The 23,813-nt window shown below is 36.9% G+C and overlaps 1 protein-coding gene across 4 annotated transcripts in view; it reads left to right on the top strand.

Annotated features, from left to right (window-relative positions):
• Nucleotides 1-271: 271 nt before the first annotated feature.
• Nucleotides 272-23,813, top strand: part of itsn1 (intersectin 1 (SH3 domain protein)) — a 55,890-nt gene continuing 32,348 nt past the window's right edge. For all 4 annotated transcript variants that reach the window (XM_042011068.1, XM_042011067.1, XM_042011070.1 and 1 more), the window contains exons 1-17: nt 272-438; nt 8,263-8,322; nt 11,393-11,485; nt 12,719-12,782; nt 13,667-13,827; nt 15,168-15,353; nt 15,612-15,684; nt 15,847-15,947; nt 16,057-16,120; nt 16,224-16,361; nt 16,795-16,889; nt 19,087-19,226; nt 19,407-19,529; nt 19,848-19,997; nt 21,025-21,165; nt 21,297-21,384; nt 22,419-22,558. In XM_042011068.1, the coding sequence (XP_041867002.1) occupies nt 8,295-8,322; nt 11,393-11,485; nt 12,719-12,782; nt 13,667-13,827; nt 15,168-15,353; nt 15,612-15,684; nt 15,847-15,947; nt 16,057-16,120; nt 16,224-16,361; nt 16,795-16,889; nt 19,087-19,226; nt 19,407-19,529; nt 19,848-19,997; nt 21,025-21,165; nt 21,297-21,384; nt 22,419-22,558 (1,785 nt within the window). In that variant the 5' untranslated portion in view covers nt 272-438; nt 8,263-8,294. The remainder of the gene's footprint in view (nt 439-8,262; nt 8,323-11,392; nt 11,486-12,718; nt 12,783-13,666; nt 13,828-15,167; nt 15,354-15,611; nt 15,685-15,846; nt 15,948-16,056; nt 16,121-16,223; nt 16,362-16,794; nt 16,890-19,086; nt 19,227-19,406; nt 19,530-19,847; nt 19,998-21,024; nt 21,166-21,296; nt 21,385-22,418; nt 22,559-23,813) is intronic.

Below are 23,813 nucleotides of genomic sequence, written 5' to 3'. Positions count from 1 at the left end.
TCTATTCTTAAAAAAATGACAAAATAAAAACAAACATAAACAAAATTAACTTCTGGTATTTGATTGTGCTGGTTAAGATTTTAATTTTTCATTTTAAATTAGTTTAAAAGCTGGATTTTCATAATGAAACAACCAACAGGAGTGCTATTAATCCGTTTACTTCAAAGCGTCCCAGTGAGCCAGGCAAGAAATATGTTCTCGCGAGACCGTGACATATTTCTGAAATCATTACTGAGATCTCGCGAGATATTGGTTGCGTTACCCCATTTTCCAGCTGTCCCTTAGTCGGTCGGGATTTCTGAACCACGGGAGAATAACCAGAAAAGGGTTACAGGGATAAACCATCTTATTTTGGTAGTAGATATCACATTATATGGTCACATAAACACGCAACGAGCTACTTTATCCACCATTTAACGATGGAAGCTGAACTATGAGGTAAGAGCAGAAAGTAGTATGGGTGATGTGAAAGAATGTCCCTGAGCGGGCTTACGAGCTGACGTTAGCTACTAACTGGCTAGCCTACATGCTAGCTTCACTGGAATATGACCGTTATGTGTGTAGTTGGTCATTTTAGGTAGTGTAGCTTACAAGCTTAAGTCCGTAGCTTTGATGTCAACCAGTTTAGGCATTCTTGGTATTTGTCTTTTTAACAAGAGCTGAGCGACTAAAAATTGGATGGACGGTCCAATCCCAAACACTATTTACAGTTAGCCAAAAATGCTACAGTGAAATCACTGCATCTGCACTGCCTATGTGTGAACGTTAACGTCGGCCGTTGTTACTTGAGGTTCACACTAGACTCAATAGTCAAATATGTTGAGGCAAGTCGGATAAATAGACAATGCTGTTTATACTGTTAGGGCAGGGAGTGACTTTTAGGGTGGGGACGGTCACAGCCACCCTCGAATTTGCTCTCATATAAATACTGATGTTAATCACAGCCGCCCTACCTGTCCAGGCAAAACAACCTTGTAAGAATCATATTGTCTTTTAGAAACAAAAGAGTGTCTTTGGGTGTAGAGCGAAGCGTTTCATCATTTGCCAGTTCAGCTGAAGTGATGCAGGAAGTGAGGATGAATTTCAAAACAGATCTGTCCTGTTACAGTAAATGCTCTTTCCAGAGACACTGACACACACCGCATTAGTGAACGTGTAATTTCAGTGAATTGATGGACCAGGCTGATGACGCTCCATCAGGGAAGTTTCCATGGCAACCTGGATGCTGGCAAGGATTTTTGAAGGTGGAAGAATTGTAGATGAAAATACTTGGTCCATGTTGACAGAAAAGGGTTTTTCTCCCCTCAGTCCTATTTGCAGGTAACATATGCACTTTGGTAATAAGTGATATATGGTAATATATGCAACATTTTTTGTTTTTCATGAAATAGCAGAAATACATAGTTGCATACTTAATCTACTTTATCTGGATTAAACAATTAATCGATGGAAAGAAAATGGACAGGTAACCATTCTGATAATCAGTAAACCATTGTAGTTTTGCAGTAATTATGCTGAAACATGATTTTAAATATGAATATGCGATGCTTTTTGACTTGGCATTATAGTTTAGACAAAAGAAGACATTTGTAAATGATTACTTTGGACTTTAATTTGAAAAAAGTAGTACATAAATAAAAAGGAATTGTTAAACTGCTGCCTTAATTTAGGTAATTACTCTTTAGAGAAGCATGTTTCTGCTGTCATTCCAAGATCTGTGTTGGAATCTTGTTACCATGTTATGGTAGAGACTAGTTGTTTAAACTGATCACATTATGATATTGAACACTTAATGTTTCCTGTTATTTGTTGGTGGTTTGTTCTATTCTCCTAAAATCCCATGTGGGAGACCAAGTTTGAATCCCCCAGGGGATGTATATGTGTCTAACACCTTCCAGTTGGGTCCTTAGGCAAGACCCTTAACGCTACTGCCTAACCATTGTAAGTCACTTTGGATAAAATCATCAGCTAAATGACTGTAATGTCATGTAATGAAATTGCTGGTAAACCCTACAAAACCTGTGTTCTGTAAATACACGTAACAAACCTAAACTTCGACTTTTAATTACAGATACATATTTGGCTAGGTCCGTAAGCTCTAGTTTAAGTAATGATGATTTTAAGCTCCAAGATTTTGGTTTGCTGAGAAATTTAGGTAATCTATCAAATCACCTGCAGCCCACTTAGAAAGGAATTAAAGCTTAGACCGGAAAGTTAAAACCAGAATCTAGGACCAGATAAAGTTTAACAAGTGCAGCTGGTTTTTAGAGAGGAATTAAAGATAAGGATCGTTAAATCTTATTTGTTCCAGCAAATCTATTCAACACAGTGAGCTATATATCTTTTTTTCTTTCCTTGAAATTTACTGGCTTGCATGATTTATAATGTAAGCAGCAACATTTTTAGTCTGAAACTGATTAAATTGTTGAGATAGCGGACCGACATTACCCTAACCTGGCACTTAACATCCAAAATTATTTCTACAGTTTGACAAAGACTTGGCTCTTAAAAAAATCTTTACTGTCATGTCATCCCCCAGATATGGATCCATCACTTCCTTGTGTATGTGTTTACATTCTTCAACTGAGGCAGTAAACTCTGCCTTAGGTTTGATGCTTCTTCAATGAAATGCCCTGTCCATCCATATTGGTGAAAAAAGGAAAGCTCAGCAGAACGTGTTAGTAGGGGTTTAAGTTTTGCTACATTGAGGGCAAACCTTGACTCAAGACTATGGAGGTCTGTATAACAAGTGTCTTAATAACTCCCCACAAGGCAGGTCAGCACATTGATGTGAAGGCACTAGTGCTTGAGGAAAGGCTGGATCGATGAAGGAGGAGATAGAAAGTCTACAGTGGTAATATCATATGTTTGTCCTGGGTGGATGTGGGTCCTGCCATCTATCAGGCCTCACCATTTGACAGCAGTGTGATAATGATGTAATGGTGTGCGTTAGACAGAGATGGATGTATAGAGCATAGGGTCAGAGTGTGTGTTGAAAATGGGTGTGTCTTTAGTGTGTGAGTACGAAACAAAAGATGTGTGTTTTTGAAGCAGCAAGTTTATGCACATGTTGTGTATAAGAGTATTTAGGGAGTGTATGATGTGTGAAAAGATTGTGAAAATTATTAATAAGGTGTTTATAGAAGATATAGTCAACAAATGAAATTCTTTAAAATAATTGGGTAACATATAAATAATTGGGTATAACTTTATAATCTAATCAGTTGTGAAGACTGTAAGAAGTTACCCTAATCACGCTTAAAGTTACTAATTTCAACCACAAATCTCATGTACACTGTGTTCAGCCAGTGAGGTCTTTTCTGTCTGTCATGTCATCATGATTCATGTTGACTGAAACATCATCACTCCCTCAGACGAGGGACCTAAGGACTTCGAGTTTGTCAGCATAGCAGACAAACTGTTATTACTAATAGTTATTTATGTTAAATCTAATTTGATATGACATTTTGATCACTAGTGTTTCTAGTGCTATAACTCCCTTGGATAATTTATAGGGGAGCTGGGTTTAAAGAGTCTGTTTTCCAATTTTTTTCTTCTTGTTTTTTTAAATGATTTTATATCTTCTATAAAAATCAGCGTTCTCTGTTTAAATATATGTTTATCCTTGTAAATGTTTGACGCTATATCCCTATCAGTCTTGTAAAACAATCAGAATTTTTTATTCTTCTCTTGTATTTTCTATGTAAAACTGGTCTTTCTGGGAGACTAAACTTTTAATTCTGTTGATGTTTCTGAGCTGGTAAAAAGCTTCTTAGTGACAGCTTTGATGTGGCTGCTGAAAGTCAAATATGAGTCTATCAACACTTCAAGGTTACAAACTTAGTTGGTGATTTTAAGAGTCTGAGTCTCCAGGTGTTTACCAATGCTGACCCTCTTTGTTTTTCTACCGGAATGATCTTACTTTAGTCTTAATTTAATTTTAGAAAAACGATCTCTCATCCAGGGGTTTATTTGCTCCAGACACTGACATAGTAAGTCTATTGGGCTGCAGTCATCTTGTGACAAAGACATATAAAGTTGTGTATCATCTGCATACCTGATAATTAATCTTAAAAGTTCTCTAATGTTTGACCCAAAGGGAGCAGATACAAGTTCAACATAAGAGGGCCAAGGTCCAATATTCAATTAATCTATTAACCTGATATATGTATGTAATAGCATAAAACAAAGCATCTATATTAATAAATGTAATGAAAGCATAATATTTTTAACTAAATGTTGTTGTTATTGATTCATAATTCATAGTTTGAATGCAGTAACACGTGTGTTTGGGATTTTTTTTCCCTGCAAAGTCCCTAAAGTAGTTGTGTACCACTTTAATTTAGAGCACCCAAGTCAGCGTAAGGCTGCAGACCTGAGAGAAAAAGGAAACCCAAAGCTTAAAGTGCATTACTGAGATGTCCCTGGAACCCTGTACAAGTAGAGTCCGAAAAAAAAATTTAATTAAACCTTTATATAACCAGATTAAATTCCCATAGAGTGAGATCTGCACTATATTGCCAAAAGTATTGGCTCACCTGCGTTGACTCTTGTATGAATTTAATAGACACCCCATTCTTCATGAGTTCAATGTGACGGTGGCCCACCCTTTGCAGCTATAACAGCTTCAACTCTTCTAGGAAGGCTTTCCGCAAGGTTTAGGAGTGTGTTTATAGGAATTTGTGACCATTCCTCCAGAAGTGCATTTGTGAGGTCAGACACTGATGTTGGATGAGAAGGCCTAGCTCTCAGCCTCCACTCTAATTCATCCCAAAGGTGTTCGTCAGGACGCTGTGTAGGCCAGTCAAGTTTATCCACATCAAACTCGCTCATCATGTTTTTATGGACCTTGCTTTGTGCTCTGTGGCACAGTCATGTTGGAACAGGAAAGGGCCATTCCCAAACTGTTCCCACAAAATTGGGAGCATGGAATTGTCCAAAATCTCTTGGTATGCTGAAGTTCCTTTCACTGGAACTGAGGGGCCAAGCCCAGCTCCTGAAAAACAACACTACACCATAATCCCCCCTCCACCAAACTTTACACTTGGCACAATGCAGTCAGACAAGTACTGTTTCCCTGGCAACCGCCATACCCAGACTCTTCCATCAGATCGCCAGATGGTGAAGTGCGATTCATCACTTCAGAGAAAGCTTCTCCATTGATCCAGAGTCGTACTCTACACCACTGCATCCCACTCTTTGCATTGCTTTTGGTGATGTATGGCTTGACATTTAACGACTGGACTTGTTGCACAGGTAGCATCTTACCACAGAACCACGCCAGAATTCACTGAGCTCCTGAGAGCGACCCATTCCTTTACAAATGTTTGTAGAAACAGTCTACATGCCTCAATGCTTGATTGTTATACACCTGTGGCCATGGAAGTCATTGGAACACCTGATTTCAATTAGTTGGATGAATGGGTGTGTAAATAATTTTGGCAATATAGTGTATTTTGCAAGGGTGACCTGCCAAGACGACACCAGCACATATATATCAATGATTATGATTATATTTGTAGATCAAATAGAACATCAGATGGTTGAAAGTTTTTAAAAATTAATTAATTTAATATGGAAAAGATTGAATATAAGAGGGATCAGTACGAAAATGAGGGCGAGGAGGACAAATAGAAGACAGGGTGTGAACCCTTGTGTCTTGTTATGACACTGCCTTTTGTGTGTGTTTGAGTGTGTGTGTGAGTGGGGGGTGGACTTAACTGGCATCTGCCACAAGCCTTGATAAGAGACATACATTTCAGTGACATCCCAGTGCTCTAATTATACAGACTAATCCCACAAATACAAAGCAAGCACCAGGGAAAACAGAACATTAAGCCTTTAAGTACACATGGTTGACAAAGGACAGCTGAAGATAACTAAAACAAAGAACTTTTTAATGTTATTTTTGCCTCGATTTGTCTTAAGACATCATTCATTTTGTTGGATTGCAAGTTTACATGTGTCGCTGACTGTATTATTTACACCTGCCACAGTCTTAGAGCTCCACTAAGGCTGGGTTACACTCATATTATGTTGGTAAACACAGGAAGTGGCTTAATGAATTCAGTTAGCAGCATAAATCATAGTATTTTAACATTATTGAATACTTCATTTTCTTCTAAGCATCACTCAACTGAAATGGGATAGTTTTTGTTATTAGTTTGCTTCAGTGTGAGGATTTGTGCATTTTCACTCAAAACAAAAATCTGTTTTATTTGCTAGAAAGTGTTTAATAAGTCATAAAACATAAAAGTAGTTAAGTTAAAGAATTGTGCTCTTTGCTGCATTTAGTTAGTGTTCATAAAAGTTAATTTGTAATCTAATTATTGTCTCATTAAACTTGTGTTTTGGGGTCATTTTTCTTCAGTCTGCACATCATATTATGGTTAAACTAATTAATTGTAACAGATGGTTATCACAGAATTTTTTTTTCTCTCCCATCTTCAGTTTAGACCAGTTAAGCAAAGTTTTGTAGTTGCAGTAGTTTCAGGATTTATCCAGTTCCCACTCTGAGTATGTGCCTGTGTGTGTAGGGTGGTCTTTATTCCTCTGACCTAGTTAAGCTGGTTACTTTGTTCTGCCACTCTGATGGTAATGGGGAACACACACAAATCCACATAGACACTCCATTAAACACTTTGCAAGAGGCCAAGAACAATTTGATACTGAAAGAAACAATCACCGGTGTGTACACCGCATCATATACAGCAGGTTGCAAATGTATTTACCCCCAGCATTTATATTTTTCACTTTGCCAATTTGGAATATTTTTCCAAGAAGATTTTTTACATGAAATCTTTAAAAAAAAAATCCATAAAAAAAAGTAGAAGAAAACATCAAGAGGGGTGAATATTGTGGCAGGTCACCTAAGTACAGTACTTATTTCTGAAAAAGTATTTTGCAGCTAGTATTTTTATTTGAGCATTGTGCACTTAACAACCAACTTAATTATCTTTCATAAGACAAATGCAGTGTAAACTGTAAGGTTTGATATCTTTAGAGCTGAAAATGGAAATGCTCTTCATGATTTGGGTGAGCAAATCCTTTAATAGGGTGTCTTCTCCTCCTTAGTTTCCAGGAAAACAAAGTTTTATTTACATTACACTGGGGAAAAACAAATCCACACAAAGTAACACACCCTCAGTTAACCCTTGTCTGTTTCAATGTGTTTTAGATTATTATAGGTCACCTGCAGGCCACAAGGTTACAAGGGAAGGAAGGCAGATATGGATCTGATTAACAAACCTCTAATATGTCTGGGGGCAGTGGTAGCCTTGTGGTTGCAGAGGTGGGCTTGGGTCTCGAGAACCTGTGTTCAAGTCCCCAGACTGGCAACTAAGGTAAACCACTGTGGGCTCCTGAGCAAGACCCTTAACCCCCAACTGCTCTCCAGGCGCTGGAATCTATCCTGGCAGCCCACTGCTCCTAGCAACTAGGATGGGTTAAATGCAGAGAAAGAATTTCCCAGCTGGGATTAATACAACTAGAATAAAAAATAATAATTTACCCCTCTCTCTTTTTAGGTATGTTAGACAGAAGTCTTTATGTGAGAGGGTGCAGCATTGTTTTATTTACAGATAAAATATATATATGTGAAAAAACAAAAATATTTGGACGATTTCCATTTAAAAACTACATTGAAAACAAGCTGTTGAAAAAAACCTAATTCATAATATATGGTAACAACAATGTCAGTAAAATAATGAATTTGAAGCAGTGGTTTTACATGCTGTTGACGTACAGACATTGGCAATTGGTTTGGTCTCCCTCTGATTAGTACTAGCCCCAATACCAGATAACAGCAAATCAATGGTGATTTATAAATATTTATTCGATAGAACCACAACACAAGATATTTAAACATATTGATACCCATGTGTTTTTGTATGTGCTTATCATAATATATCATTATATGTTGAAGTGTAACAGCCATAATGATGTAACGTGTAAGAGTCACTGGACAGCAGACTAAACAAAAATTTATACTTCAGCTGTAAAAGACAACCAAGTGGAAAATTAACTCCAGGCTCCTGCTGAAAATGTTTCCTCCTGATTAAGTTTGTTGACTGCATCAGCGCCGTTGACAGGTGACCAGACATTATTTGGCTCTTTGTTGTTAAACATCCGGTGGGATTGCCAACACTGCAGACTTGAGTAATCCTCTATCACAATAGAAACAGTTTTGTGGCTTATTGATTGAATAATGTTAGAAAGTGATGGAGCAAACTTTTCATAAGTTTACTTAATGTGTTTTTTCAGGTGTTGTGTAGCTGCAGAAGACTGAATGAAACATGGCACAGTTTCCAACCACTTTCACAGGTCAGTATTTGTAATTCACTTAAAGAGGACTTGAAGGAAGGAGTACTTTATGAATAATTGTATATCTCTGTAACAGTTTCTCATATGATTCATCCTCAGTGACTTTTAGTATTCTAGTAAATACTGTATATTACTGTATTTTCCAGACTATAAGTCACACTTTTTCATAGTTTAGCTGGTCCTGCGACTTATAGTATATATATATATGTGTGTGTGTGTATATATATATATGTATATGTGTGTGTATATATATATACATATATATATAAAATTTCATATCTTTAAATCTTAATTTATACCGACTGATATGAACCAAGGAGTAAAAAAATGAAGAATAAAGAATAAAAGATAAAAGAAGAATTAAAAAATTTACTGAAACATTAACTTAAACACAAAAACAAAAAGAAAATTTCCTGCAGATTAGAAACTGCAGGTAGTAAAATATGCAGGTGAAAACTGTAATCAAGCAGCAGTTGGGAGAGTTGTTCAGAAACGACACCGAGGATGGAAAATGTAATGGATTCAGTGATGTGGAATGAGATCGGAAGCGTGGTGAATTTGCTTACCAGTAACTTGCTTGTTGGTGTCGCCGGCTGATTATGTTAACTTAGCCTTTTCAGCCTCCCAGAAATGTTCTTTATGCTATGAAGAAGCTGAATAACTGTTAATGTGTTCAGGGTTTCCACTACATAAATGATTGTGCCGCACCGTCATGGCAAAATAAAAGCCGCCATGCCTTCAGAATTATGATTTTTCTTCTCAGGGGTTACAAATGTAAATTATATTGTATTAATGGATCCATATGAACCTAAAGGCTATATTTGCTCACATTTACAGACCATAATAAGAGTATGAAATTGTACTCAGGAAGTGACACTGCTCTGTAAATAATTTAATTTTGAAAAACAAACACTGGAGTCTCAACTTCATGGGCTGTGTCTTTATGTGTAATGAATGATTGACCCGGTTTTTTAGTGTTTACCGTGAAACTTCGTCTGTGGCAGGGCGGGGTTGTGCACATGTCGGTGTCTTTTAAATGCCAAATGTGATGTATGCATTATCCTACTTTCTCAGCACCTCAATCAGCTGTGTTACATTAAGTGCAATAGAGAGACTGGTTCTCCCTCACAGTAAGAAAAAATCCTGGAGGAACCCTGGTGTTACGTTAACCTACCGGACACATATTCAGCCGTTTTTTTTTTTTTTGTTTGTTTTTTAGTTTGTTTGTGTGTTTGTTTGGTTTTTTTTGTTTTGTTTTGTCTTTTTTATGACACATTTTATGATTGATACAACTTATTGTCTAGAAAATTTGGTAGTTGATTGGACATGTGCACATTAGGGCAGTGCAGTGAAAGCCTAGCATGCCCTTTTAAGTGCAGACAGATACCAGATTGGGAAATCCTTGTGCACAGCACTGTAGGAAGCTGTAACATTGCTTATTTGTGTGACTGTTGCCAAAGAGCATTTCATAATCTGTGTACTATAACCCAGAACTGCTTCTCAGACTGAGCTGTTCAAGCAACATATAAATAATATTTTCATAAATAATCTTTTTAGGACTATGGGGTGGGGTACTGTGGAAATGTTGATAATCTTGGTATGATGGAATCTTTTTATGCACTTGTATAAAGTCCTTGAGACTGAAGGTGATTTTTGTGTAAAATGCAGCTTAAGATACTTCAGCTATACTGATACTGTGATAATATTCCAACAGTCTATTAGAAGACAAACCACAAGCTTTCATGAATCCACGTTTAGGAGAGTTGTGTTACAAAAATATGAACAGTGCCTTCCCAAGAGTGACAATTTAAGTTTATTTGGGGAAAAAATTAATATACATGAAGACACATGAGTAGATTCAGCTCCTATTAAAGTAAATCATTTCCAAATTGTGAAAATGAAGCAGACAGATTCCCATCAGAACAGCAAACATATGGAGACAAAAGGTGGATTAAGTCAAATGTTTATACAACAGAATGTGACTTTTGTCACACTGTAAACAGATTTGCAATAGTTACAGAGAACAGAGTTCATTCTTGCCTTTGCTGGGAGAAGAGAATATTGGAAACTTAAACTAATATTTATCATTGAGAGATGTTTCAGGGATGCATGAAACAACTGAGGATGACAGATACTAATGTATATATACTGTATAATATTCTGATATCAGCACTACTATACTAAGTATAAGACATGTAATAAAAAAAGTGAAAAATAAAAGCTCTTTGTCAGTGGCTGTTTTCATTTCAGTGCTTTTTTGTAAAAAATATCCTGAATTTAAACATCGAAACAGCTGAGAAAACTGAACTTCCTGTTAGAGTTTCTCTTGTATTTGAAAATGAGTCAGCATGATTCACTTCGCATGTAAATCAAAAGTGTAGATGATGCTGGTTGGGCTTGGCTGTAGGGATAAAGGGAAGTACTACTCAGTCGTCTGACTAACTAATGTATCATGTGGTCAGTGACAGTGCAACAAACGGGATACTTATTAGCAGAGAATAGAGCATTAATATCAATAAGTAGGCTTATTGATAAATAAAGCAATTAATTGATGAGTGAAACTGACAGAGGTCAGGGTATTTCTGACTATGGCTTTGTTATGTCTCATTGCTATTAATAAAAATAAAATAAAAATCTTTAGATTGTTCATACTGAGGGTTATTTTTAGACACTTAAAATACCAGTCTTAAGAGGTAAGATTTAATTCAGTATTTAGCCATGTTTCTTTTTTTTTTACGGATTTAACCTTGTCATTCCTATTCAACTAGTGGTTTATTTTATATTGTATTCCTGTGAGTAGAGTCAGACACAATTCACATGAACTGGGCCTGACTGTCCCTCATCCCTTCATTCTTCACATTCAGTTTTAAATGTCACTAAAGAAATCTTCCTACAAGAACTGAAACTCATGACTAACACGTACTTCTCATTCCTCTCTTTTGTCCCTGTCTGTGTCTGTCTCCGATTTGCGTTTGTCATCGTAACTGTGTGTGTATATGCATTTGTATAAATGTGTATGTGTGTGTGTATGTGTATATGTGTGTGTTGGATTGTTATGTGGGTGTGTCAGGTCCAGATGTGTTTCTGATTTCTGTGGACGAGAGGGCCAAACATGATCAGCAGTTTCACAGCCTCTCTCCGACTGCTGGTGGATACATCACAGGTAACAGTCTCTCTCTCTCTCTCTCTCCCTCTCTCTCTCTCTCTCTCTCTCTCTCTCTCCCCTTTCCGTTTTGTTTGTCTGACATACCCTTACAGTTCATGAATAAGAAAAGAAAAAGGCATAAAACACCATGGGTCACATGATTTATTGTTGGCTATATGGGGAACCAGCTGTCCAAGGGTAAATGTCCTCTGTTGCTTGGTGTGTGTCATCGGAAACCAAACCTTTGTTATAAGCAGGAAACATTGCAGATCCCAGCCAAGAATCGAGCTTGATAAATTTTTATTTATTTATAGGCTTATCAAAAAGTTATTCTCAGATAGTAACTGATACTTGAAATGGTATTTTGTTAGATACTAATTTGCAGCAGTCATAACAGCACCGTCTTCAGCTGGCACAGCTTAACATCCCAACTGCAGAAGGACATACAGCCTCTCTCCTTACTGGCTCCTGAACATTGAGCTCACTGAACTGAGCTTCTGCTGTCTCAGCATAAAACTAAATCATTTTTTTTTTTGTTATAAGAACTCCACACTGCAAGTACCTATTTGTATTTTGCAAACAATATAAGAGTCAACAAAGTGCATCTGTGGAACCTGGAAATATGCAGCAACTTTAGAAAGAGCTTATAACAAGCAACTTGATGGAATGAAACTGCGCTGCACTATCACTCAACATTTATTGGCATAAGTGACAATAAACGACCATAGTCTACCATAAACTTGCATAAACAGCTGGAGCATTTGGCAATGACCTGCAGTGGGTTTGTCTGCAGCATTTGAAATGCAGAAATAAACTAGTAAGTGTGCTGGAGATCCTGACATGAAAAACAACTGTAAAATATGCACTAGTATTCATGTACTCTTTATTTACCTATTTACCAGAAAACTATTAGAAACAGCATTAAATGTGCAGCTCACTGGAAGTTACTGGTAATTCAGCCAAATAACTTCTGTCAACACATTGACATTTTATTTATCTTAACATTATTACTGATAAATGTTTTGGTAATGAGCAGTTTAGCCTAGAGAAACATTTAATTGTAAAGGAAGGGATTAATATTAAGGGGATTTATTGATTTGATCTCTTTACATTTTGGTTGTTTTTTTAAAGAGGTTTATGATATTTTCCCTTGCTTTACCCTGACATTTTCCTTTTTAAATAAAACAGATTTGTAATATATTTGTAAATTGTGTGCTGTTTTTTTTCTTATCTTTCTTCTGTTTGTGACAGGTGACCAGGCCAGAAATTTTTTTCTTCAATCAGGGCTGCCCCCGCCCATCCTGGCCCAAATATGGTAAGTCACCTAGCCAGAAAGAACTTATCTCATACACTCGGAGATAAGCAGCCAGTTCAATGATTGCTTTATTTTAAAAGTTGTGTTGTGAACAAACTGTACACTGGATCTTCCAGTTTTACTTGTCATAATCAGTATTTTAGTTGACAATTAAAGACCCTTACAGGTTAGTCAGTTTTAAATGTTGTCATACGTAGCTATCTTCATACTTCCTTCGCGTCTTTTACGTTGTCATGGTTGTTAAGTCAATTCCTCCACTAGTGGGCAGTGGAGTGAACAGTTCTGAGTTCACTCCCGTGATCCAGCGTCGGTTTCAGACACTGGTTGGGAGCGGTAATGCATCGCCATCGACTTGTTAACTTCCGCTGTTAATAAGTTAACAGCTGGTGTTTATACCTCACAGATATGGCAAAAGTTGTTGTTCTTGTTTTAATTTTTCCCTTCCTGTTCCTCTTCTTTGGTTTGTTTCTTTCACTGGTCGCATCTGTTCAGCACTCTGAACGATCATAAATGGGCCTTAAGTGTCACACTGATAATTATGTTTAACAATAATAATTTGATAATGCACATAAACATGAAGAAGAAAAGGGTACCATCCAACATCAAATAAATTAGCATAAAGTATTCATTTCACTGTAAATGGAGATATCAGGTTAAGTAAAACCAGATCAAAGAGAGATTGAAAATACTGGCATTTCACAGTTAAGTCCAGCTGTTATTAAAGGTGACAAGAAATATTTTTTTCACACAGAAAACTTGTATCAAAAATAAAAAAATATATATTATTATTTAATTTTTGTTTTTCCTAAGTTATTTATCAAACATAACCTGTTAATTCTGTGTTTAGTATCAGTATAATAATTACGTTCCCTGTGTACCTACAGGGCTCTGGCTGATATGAACAGTGATGGTCGGATGGATATTCACGAGTTCTCCATCGCCATGAAACTCATCAAGCTGAAACTCCAAGGTCACCCTCTGCCTCCAGCCCTTCCTCCCAGTATGAAACAACCTCCACTGCCGTTACCCCCACAGACCGGCTTTGGTAAGTTTGACAAAGGGCTCGGACTGAACCTCTGTGTAATTTTTTTCATTATAGATTACCTCATCTTGCTTTTGTTTAAAGCTATTTTATTTTGTTATATTTTATTTTGTGTTGGGATGTTAACGCGTAAGTTATGATTAATTAATTACAAAATAATTAACGTGGTAAAAACATAATGCATTTAATCACAGTTTGCGTTTCAAACAACACGCAACATTTGTCAGTTCATGGTTTCCAATAGACCAAATAAATTGAGACATACATCAGAGCTCAGCTAAATAATTGTTGCTAATTAAACGACTTAGGCGCTTTATTCAGTGAGTTTTCAGACCCATCTAGTGAGTCTAATTCAAAGAAGCAACCAGCGACAAATCTAGAGACTTTTTTTGTTGATATATTGGAGACTTTTGGAAACTTGACGTGAAAGCATATTTACTTCTCAGTGAGCAGCACTTTTGCCCCTCTCGCATACATTAGTGCTCACAGCTGCAGTCAGAGCAGGAGACGTTCACCTCTGCTCCACGACCAGGCTGAAAATCAAACGAGCAAAGCTGCTGCTGGCTGATCCCGCCCTGGCTTACCGTCAGATATTAAAGTCTATTAATGAAGAGTGTGGGAGAAATCATTTAAAAAGTTAAAAGTACTGTAACATGTTGTAGACTCTTACTGAGAGAACTGGAGATGTTAAAGTATTTGATCAGGGACATTTTCTAATTGTTTTTCTACTGTTTTGAATTGAAATGCAATTAAATACATTTTTCCAGACATGACTAGAGCTTGAGTTTATAATATTAATGTCTGTGTCTATTATTTGATTCAGTTGTCCACTAAAAAAGATTTAAAATATGAAAAGGTTGCTTTTTGGGGCAAACAGTTATGAGATTAAAATGTGATTAATTTAAAGTAATAATTACAAAGCCTGTAATAAATAGATTAATTTTTTATTTAAGTTCCACCCCTAATTTTATTTTGTTTTTGCAGTTCGGTTCTTGTTATTTTTTATCTGTAAGTAAGTTTTATTTTCATAGATGTTGTCATATCAAGCTCATTTCTTCACTGTGGTCAGCCCTAAGAAAAAGCAGTGATAAAACACAGCATATCTGTGTAGCAAAGTCCTTGTTTCCCGAAGGTCATAGAGTAAATGTTTGCTCTTTCTAAGCACTATTAACTGCCTACTATACATCCCGGTGAAGTCAAAATGCAAATCCAGTAATAAATGTTTTCCTTTCATACTTGTGTCTATTTAGCCGTATAAATATGTAGAATTTAGATTTCCACAGACTGTTAGTTTGGAAAGAAAATGTCTCATAAGTCTTTATTATCCCTTTCTGTCTTCTCAGGCATGCCCCCCATGGCGTCCATCACAGCTCCTCTGCCAGGCGTGCCCCCACTCCCCCTGCCTCCTCTTCCTGTTGGAGTGTCTCCCCCCCTCGTCTCTTCGGCACCACCTCCACTTCCCCAGCCCATCGCTAACGGAGCCCCTCCCACAGCCATGATGCCACCCATCTCAGGCTTCTCACACCAAGGTAAGATAATACAGGAAAACATTGTGTTTTATTATATGCTTTAATATATTTTATTTCACTTTTAAGCTTTCATTTACACAATAATAAAATTCATATTTTTGGCACCCATATACTCTTTCGAGTTTGGATTTGTTTCAGCAGAAGAAGAGCTTGTTAGCAAGGTTCAGACAGATTATAGCACATGAGAAAAAACAGACAATGCCCCAACAGTATTTGGCCTCTGTATAAAATGTTCTCTTTTCTGACTCTCACCTGCAGCTGTCAATAAGTCCTCATCGTTTAATCGTTCCAGCACCAAGCTGCAGAAGGGGCCATCGTTTGATGCTGCTGGGTATGTCACCTGATGCAAGATGGCTGTTTTTTTACCTGATTACAATCTGTTAAAATGTTTAAAAATGAGTTGCATTTAATGCATTTCTTTATCTAAGCAAATCTTTTTAATTTTCTCTAAGTGACATAACTTCACTCTGATGCTTTCTGTGTTTCTTATCAGTGCTCAGCCTCCTCCTGATTGGGCCGTTCCTCAGTCCTCCAGGCTGAAATACAGACAGCTTTTTAACTCCCATGACAAGATGATGAGCGGACATCTGACTGGTACTTCTACACAAACGAACATGTTACTGATTTTGACCACTTTTCTGTTACTTAAAAGTGCCTATCAGTGTGCTTCTTTCTCTACATTTCATGCATGTCTGTTGTCCAGGTCCCCAGGCTCGCACTATCCTGATGCAGTCCAGTCTTCCTCAGACTCAACTGGCTACAATATGGTCAGTGCCTTGAAATTGAAAAAACATTATATATTTTTTTATATAAGAAACTTAAGAAATATATTCTTCAAATGTAACATTTGTTTCATTGTCAATCTTTAAGGAATCTATCGGACATTGACCAGGATGGAAAGCTGACAGCTGAGGAGTTTATTTTGGCTATGCACCTCATAGATATGGCTATGTCAGGGTTACCGCTGCCTCCTGTGTTACCTCCAGATTACCTCCCACCTACATTCAGGTGAATATTCAGTTTCCCGTCCAAAAATCATGATGTTCTGCCATCTGCATGAGTTTTGACAGACAAAGAGAAACGTCAGTTCTTCTTCTTTCTTAAGTTCCAGACAGAAAACTTTTCTTCATTTTAATAAACCCGCTCTCTCCAGATTACATCAGACACACCACTGCAGCAGGGAAGGGAGACAAGGATGCCATGCTTCTGTGATCAAAGCCAGCGGCCAGCAAAAAAAAAAACGATTAAAAAAATTAACTGTGTTAATTAATCGTTGCGCGTTAACGTGCCCAGCACTAATAATATAATATACCATACAATGTAATACAATATAATATAGTTTAAAATGGTTCTTTAAGTTTTAAAGATCAGCTCCAGCACACAGAAGGACATTAAACGTGTGTGTATTGATTGTTTGTATATTTGTAACTTTGTTTTAAAGGCGTGTGCGAAGCGACAGTGTTCAGTCAGACCAAAAGAGTGTCCAGGAGGAGATTGAGGAGGAGACTGAGAGCAGCCAAGAGAAGAAATTACCAGGTAATTAGGATACTCTGTATATTCTTTTATGTAACTGGTTAAACAGGGACAGGGTCTACCTCTGCTCTTATTTCACGTTTAAGCGTGCATTCACACAGCCCTTCTTAATTGAACCTCAGTTTGTTTGCTCGGAAAGTCCGGTTTGTTTGAGGATGTGAGTCTGCAGCTGAACTCTGATGTGCAACAAATAAGCAAACTATGGTCAATCTGTAGGAGTCAGTTTGAATCAAGTGAACAAAAGGCAGGAAGCAGACCACAACTTATGTGGCGGAAAAGGAAATCCTGCATTAACCAATAGATCAGCAAGTTTCCATCTTTGTTTTTTGTCTTTTTTTTTTTGATGCGTCTCTCATAGGGATGGGAATCGAAAAGTGGTTCCACTCAAAAGCCAATTCCAAATTTTCCAAAGCATCGGAATCATGTGCCATTGGGCTTGTGCCTCTATTGGTGCTGACAGGTGCTGCTCAGCTCACTGACCACAAATAAACAATGTTTATTTGTAGTAGAGTACTACGCTTCAGGCCACGTGCAATACAGAGAGCGTGGGAGAAATGACGTGTAGTCGTATAAATAAGACAACACATATAAGCATTAACTAGAATTGTAATAGTGTCAGTGTTTACTTTATTGCATTCATTGTTGACTTAATGTAAACATCTGCAGAGTTTTTGTGTCATGTTATCTATTACTTTTCCTTTTTCAGAGTAGATCTGTAGTTCTGGCATCCAGATCAATTTGAAGATATCATTGATCTGAAGCTTTTTTTATTTATTTATTTTTTATTTTTACATTTTTTGTAGTTGAAAGAGATTCTAAATTGAATTTTAACCTTTTGAGGATATTAAATAGTCAGACTTTTTTTTTTTTTTTTTTACATTAAATCCATACTGTTTACTTGTTTCCTCAAAGAAAATTGTGTGAGGAATTGATAAGGGAACCAATAAAGAACCAAATTAATAATCTGAATTGATAATTGCATTGATATGAATAACATCTCATCAATTCCCATCCCTTGTGCCGCCTCACGCAAGGAGAATGCATTATTCAGAAGTTTCAGTTTGTTTCACTAAGTTAATTTTGAAAGCAAACTTGGACTGTCTGAATGTTGCAGCCTCCAAATGAACCAAGTCCCCACTCTTACTAAGTATATAAGAAAAAGTTTATCAACTCATGTGAGGGTGTTTTTTTTTGCCTGTTTGAAACATGATGCACATTAAAAGGAAGGAAAACAGCTTCATGAATCACTGCTGACCTGGCAAAGATTAGAATAATGTGACTTGCCAGCTGTTTTCAGTCTGCAAACTGTAAGCATACATGACTGACCTGCATCTTCCCGCATATGATATAACATCCCAGATGTTCCCGTAAATGAGAGTAATTCTTGAAAAGAGCTCTCTCCATTTCCCTCACATGGATGGTGACCGCAGTTTTGTGGTGGAGTGTGTGTGTGTGTGCGTGTGTGTGCGTGCACGCGCATGTACAGTAGACCTTCACAGTCTGGATTATTCACTTAAAATCAGTCAGTGGAAATGTGACTGACTGGGATTTATTTTTTCTTGAGTTTTGGAGAGCTCATTCCAGATTTTTATTTATTTATTTTTTTGCTAGTTAATGATAATCTGGCTTGTGTTGCTGGGGAGACATTTCTGTGGTGGTACTGTTGCTGTTTATTGAAAGCTCTGTGTAGATTAGCATAAAAACTTGAAGCATGCTTAAGGTCTCTTTATTTGAGACTAAGTTTGTCTAATATTTTCTCTTTAACTGCTAAAGACTTAGCCGAACCATTTTTCTCAGCAACATTTTCTCTTTTGTGTTTTTCTTTTTTATTTCTTTAACCTTTATTTATACAGTTAACCCCATTAGGAACTGAGTGTCATTTTCTAGATAAATGTGTTTCAAATAAGATTTTTGTTTTTGGAAAATATGAACTGTGTACATGTGTGAAAAAGACTGCACAGAACAGCCTTCAGTATGCTGACAGAAGTCTTTTCAGTAGACTGAAGTCTTGCATATTTCCTGCCATGTACATGGCCCCAATAAGATAAAGCGGATAGTTCATTTGCGTTTATTCTTTCTTCTTAGTACTTAAGAAAGAACAATAGTGGCTCTCAATTTCTTTTTCTTTTGTCAAAATTCAGCAAATTGTTAGATGTGTCCATGATAAGTTCTTTGTATTTGCTCAATGTCGTGATCACAGTGACATTTGAGGATAAGAAGAGAGAAAACTTTGAGCGAGGAAATCTGGAGTTGGAAAAGAGACGCCAGGCTCTGCAGGAGCAGCAGAGGAAAGAGCAGGAGAGGCTGGCGGCGCTGGAGAGAGAGGAACAGGAGAGGAAGGTAGACTGCAGAGATCATACCGAGTTCTCCTTTCCACACTGTTTGCACAATTTGAATTAGTAATGGTTTATGACATTCATAAAAGATATAAAACAGACTTCCACTGTAACAGCCATAAGTAATTAACATTTAGCATTGAAACTAGGAGGAACATAACAAAGAAAGATGCTTGTATTTTAGGAGCGTGAGCGTCTGGAGCAAGAAAGAAGACGACAGCAGGAACTTGAAAAACAACTGGAAAAGCAGAGAGAGCTGGAGAGACAGCGAGAAGAGGAGAGACGCAAGGAGATTGAGAGGAGAGAGGTATGTAGTATACAGTGATTACCAGGTATCTGCATTGAAATGAAGAGCTGTGGTTGAGCTGAAGTACATCTGCTGCAGACTTGTAATTATATCTGCTGCAGATGACTTGGAGATCCCTCATATCCCACTAAATCCAAATGTTTATAGTAAACAGCCAAATTTATACCCTGGAGCAGATGATTTATTGCATAAAATGTTGTGTAGTATTTGAATGCAATATGCTGCAATTGTTCAGTCTTGTGTAATTTATTTGCACTGGTTGAAGCTGTCATACTGTGTTTAGAAAATAAACACAACCTTTTTGTGTCTGTGTTCCAGGCAGCTAAACGGGAATTAGAGCGCCAGCGTCAGCTGGAGTGGGAGCGGCAACGTCGGCAGGAGCTTCTGACTCAAAGAAACAGAGAGCAGGAGAGCATTGTTCTGCTCAAGGCCAGGAAGAAAACCCTGGAGTTCGAACTGGAGGCGCTGGTAATTAAAAAGTCCACGTCTAATCACAAAGCTGCATACACACAGAAAACATGGAACTGTAGGGCTTATCAGAAAAATTGAGTCATATTTGTAAAGCTGAATATCTTCCATCTCTACAGTAAACAGGCATTATTACATGTTGCCAAAGCAAACTGCTGTAAGCTGCAGAGGAAATACTCAAAAGGTCAACTGTCGCAGTTAACTGTACATAAAAAGGGGCTTTTTATGCAAATGCATTCGATTATAAAGAATCAGTGAAATAACTTCTTTATTCTCATCAGAGGTTTAAATAAAAAAAAGAAAATCACCACATGAGCCACTGGATTGGTCAACGGGGAAGCTGGTCCAGGTTCAAATGCTGGCCTGGAGTCCTGTTGGGTTTAGGTGTTAAAACACCCAGTGGATGACAACATCTTTCCGACACTTTTCCTGTCAGGCTGCTGTCAAGACAAAGGCCACTAGTGCCCAAAAAGTAAAAAAATAAAAACAAAAGTGGGGAAAAAATGTAATTCACACTGACACAATTAAGTTATGTCTGCTTTAATTATCGTTCTAATTCTAACTACAATTCCAGCCCTAGGCAAAGCCATTGAGAGAATAGTTTGCTTTATCTAGATTAATTTGGGAGTCTTCTGGAAACTGATGGATGTGTTTGATGCATTAACTTGTAAAGGGACTTATAAAGCTGTTCTCTACCCATTGAGGAACAACTATAAAAAAATCACAGTTTATCATAAGGATCAATTTCAGAGTTAGCTCATGAATGACTGATGAATGAATGACAGAATTTATTAGAATTAGAATAGAGTATCAGGAATTAGGAGGAAAGGTTTCAGTGAGACAAATACATGGACCAAGATGAGTGTTTTTCTTTTCAAGTTTTTTTTTTTTTTTTTACAGCGGCTACAGTGGACAGGAGTAAAGTATCAAAACTAGCCCACTATAAGAAGTCAACAGAGACTTGCCTCTCTATGTTTGACAGTATGTTATATATTCCACATTTAAAGTTCTATGTCCTGCTCTTTAGAATGATAAGAAGACTCAGTTGGAGGGTAAACTTAAGGATGTTCGGTTTCGCCTGTCGGCTCAGCGGAGAGAAGTGGAGCAGACCAACCAGACCAGAGAAACACGGATTGCGGAAATCACATTGCTGCAACAGCAGCTGCAGGTACACACACACACTGACAGACTAGTGTCACCTTAATTTCCACTACTTTAAATAAAATGGTAATTGTTATAAAAAACCTGTAATGTTAATTTTACTGGTAAATTCATCACCTGTCTTCTGCTTATATGCAGGACTCCCAACAGTGGCTGGGGAGGCTTATTCCTGATAAACAGAGTCTAAATGACCAGTTAAAACAGGTTCAGCAGAACAGTTTGCACCGTGAGTACTACATATGTGATGCACACACGACATGATATTGGATTTTTGGATGCGTTTAAATTGGATCATTGTTTAAAATGTTGTGCCATTTATAAAATGTCGGGCACTTTGTTTCACAACAACAGTCCAGCTGTGGTAAGTTTTATCTTTTACTTGGGATTTCCAAAAAAATGGAGTTAAACCAACTTAGACTGCAAATATTTGAATTTATTTGTAATAATTGCTGGGATAGGCTTCAGCTTCCCTACAACCCTGAATTGTAATATATAAAATATGAATATAAAAAAATGGATGGATATGGGGCTGGGCGATATGGCATATAACTGTTATCCCGATATTTCTTTTTGCCTTATCCTAATACACAATATATATCGATGTTTTGGAATCTTCTCTAAAACACTATAAATGATGATTATCATGCATAAAAAGACACCAAGAGGATTTAAGTAAACTGTTACATTTAGCTTTTTTGTGATTTTTTTCCCTTTATTCTTTTTATTCTGAACCAAGAATCTGCACTTATAAACTTAATAAAAACCTGTTTCTCCGACCATTATTTTAGAGGGGTGCCCCAACCTCCCAGCATCAACCCTTATTTATTTTCTATTCAGTTATTTTATATTTTAATATCATCTTATTTTGTTTTTTCTATTTTGCACCAGAGAACAACAGAGGTAATCTAGGGTTCCCTTTTCTCTAGAACGGGTTTATATTTGTATTTTATTATAAAACTGAACAGCCTGGTTTTATCCATCTTATTCTCGTGTTGACATGTAATTACATCACATCATGTCTACATAAGTAATTATAAAAGATATACTAAATATATATCCCGCCTCTAAATGGAAAGATAATCAAGTTAAGTCTGAAGCTCAAGTTGAATATCGCTAAACTGCAGTTTGTGGTGTTATTTTGATCATAAAAATGATGAGAAAGTCAAACTACAGAATAACTGTCTTTGTATTTCCTGCCCAGTTAAACCTGAGTGTGTCTGACTAAACTGAAACAGTCTCATGCTGTCTTTGTGCATTTAGGCGACAGCCTTTCATCTCTGCAGAAGGCTATTGAGCAGAAAGAGAGCAGCAGACAGCAGCTCCGAGATCAGCTTGATGCTGTGGAGCGAGAAACCAGGGCCAAACTGCTGGAAATAGATGCTTTCAACACACAACTAAAGGTAAATACGCAGCATTTTATTACAGGACAACAGGGGAAGAAAGCCTTTATTAGGCTGTTCATGAGCACAAGCTTAACTCTGGTTAATCATATATAAAACATTTTTCAAGCTCTCAAAAGTGTCAGAAAATTATTTTGTAACCTCGTTACATGTCCTTGCTCATGACTTTTACTCAAATGTGTAATTATGTAATGTAATACTTTTTAATATGTTTTTTGTTTTTCTGCCAGGAAAACACACTTTTGAGTGTGTAGATTGATTTTCACTGAAGTGGGAGTGTGGTAGCTTCCTTCTTCTAGGGATTCTTATTTTAAATTACATTTTAAAAAATCACCTTTCTCAGTTTAATTTCTACTATTTAACAGACATTTTATTAGTGCTTAACTTTGAAAATCTCTCAAGTGGAATTTCTGACACTAATATATATATTTAAAAAAGACCTACGCTAACACTTCCTCTCTTAGAATAAAACTAGAGATGCACCATTTGATAGACTGTTTTTTAGCTTGACTAGTGGCTGGTTGCACAGTATCTGATTCTCTGAAGGGGCCTATCCTCCCATGCAGGGTTAGTGTCTCAGTGATGAAACTTAAGTTTCATCATGAATCTGGATCACTTCACTCTGTGGTATATCACCATGGCAACTTAGGCTGGAAACCTAACTTGAAAGTTGGAGATCAACACACATAAAAGCATCGCTTCCAAACACTCACTTCTTTTAGAAAAATTATAAAATGATCAAACCATCTGTAAAGGGAATGTTTATGCAATCTTAAATAAAAGCTGATTACTCTTACGCTTGTTCATTGAAGTCTCTGAACATTTAGATTTTCTTGCTTTTTTCTTATACATTTTATTAGCGTACAGAAACTCAAACTTGCCAAATTGCGTCAAATGATGTCCGTATTGTTTTAATCACAAGAAAAGAAATCTGGAATCATCCATTTCTATGGGCAAGTATCTATCAGTGCATCTCTAGATATACTGTTGCTTAATTTTAATACCTTTATGTTCAAGTAGTGTTAAAACCAATTTGTGGCTTGTTTGCTGTTTAGTTTAACACATAAACTCAGTTAACTAATCAACTGGTTTGCTGACACATTGTTTTTTATAATGAATTCTTTAATTATGTCCTGTCCCATCTTCATAACATCCATTCTTTCAGATGTTTAGATGTTTACTGACACGTTGAAAGTTTTCATCATTATTTCTCAGTACTGCATCGGTGTGCATATTTATGTTGACGTGTTAGTGC

This window comes from Melanotaenia boesemani, chromosome 16, assembly GCF_017639745.1.
Source record: "Melanotaenia boesemani isolate fMelBoe1 chromosome 16, fMelBoe1.pri, whole genome shotgun sequence".
Lineage (NCBI taxonomy): Eukaryota > Metazoa > Chordata > Actinopteri > Atheriniformes > Melanotaeniidae > Melanotaenia > Melanotaenia boesemani.
Note: the sequence above shows the minus strand (reverse complement) of the source record. Positions and strands in the feature narration are given on the sequence as shown.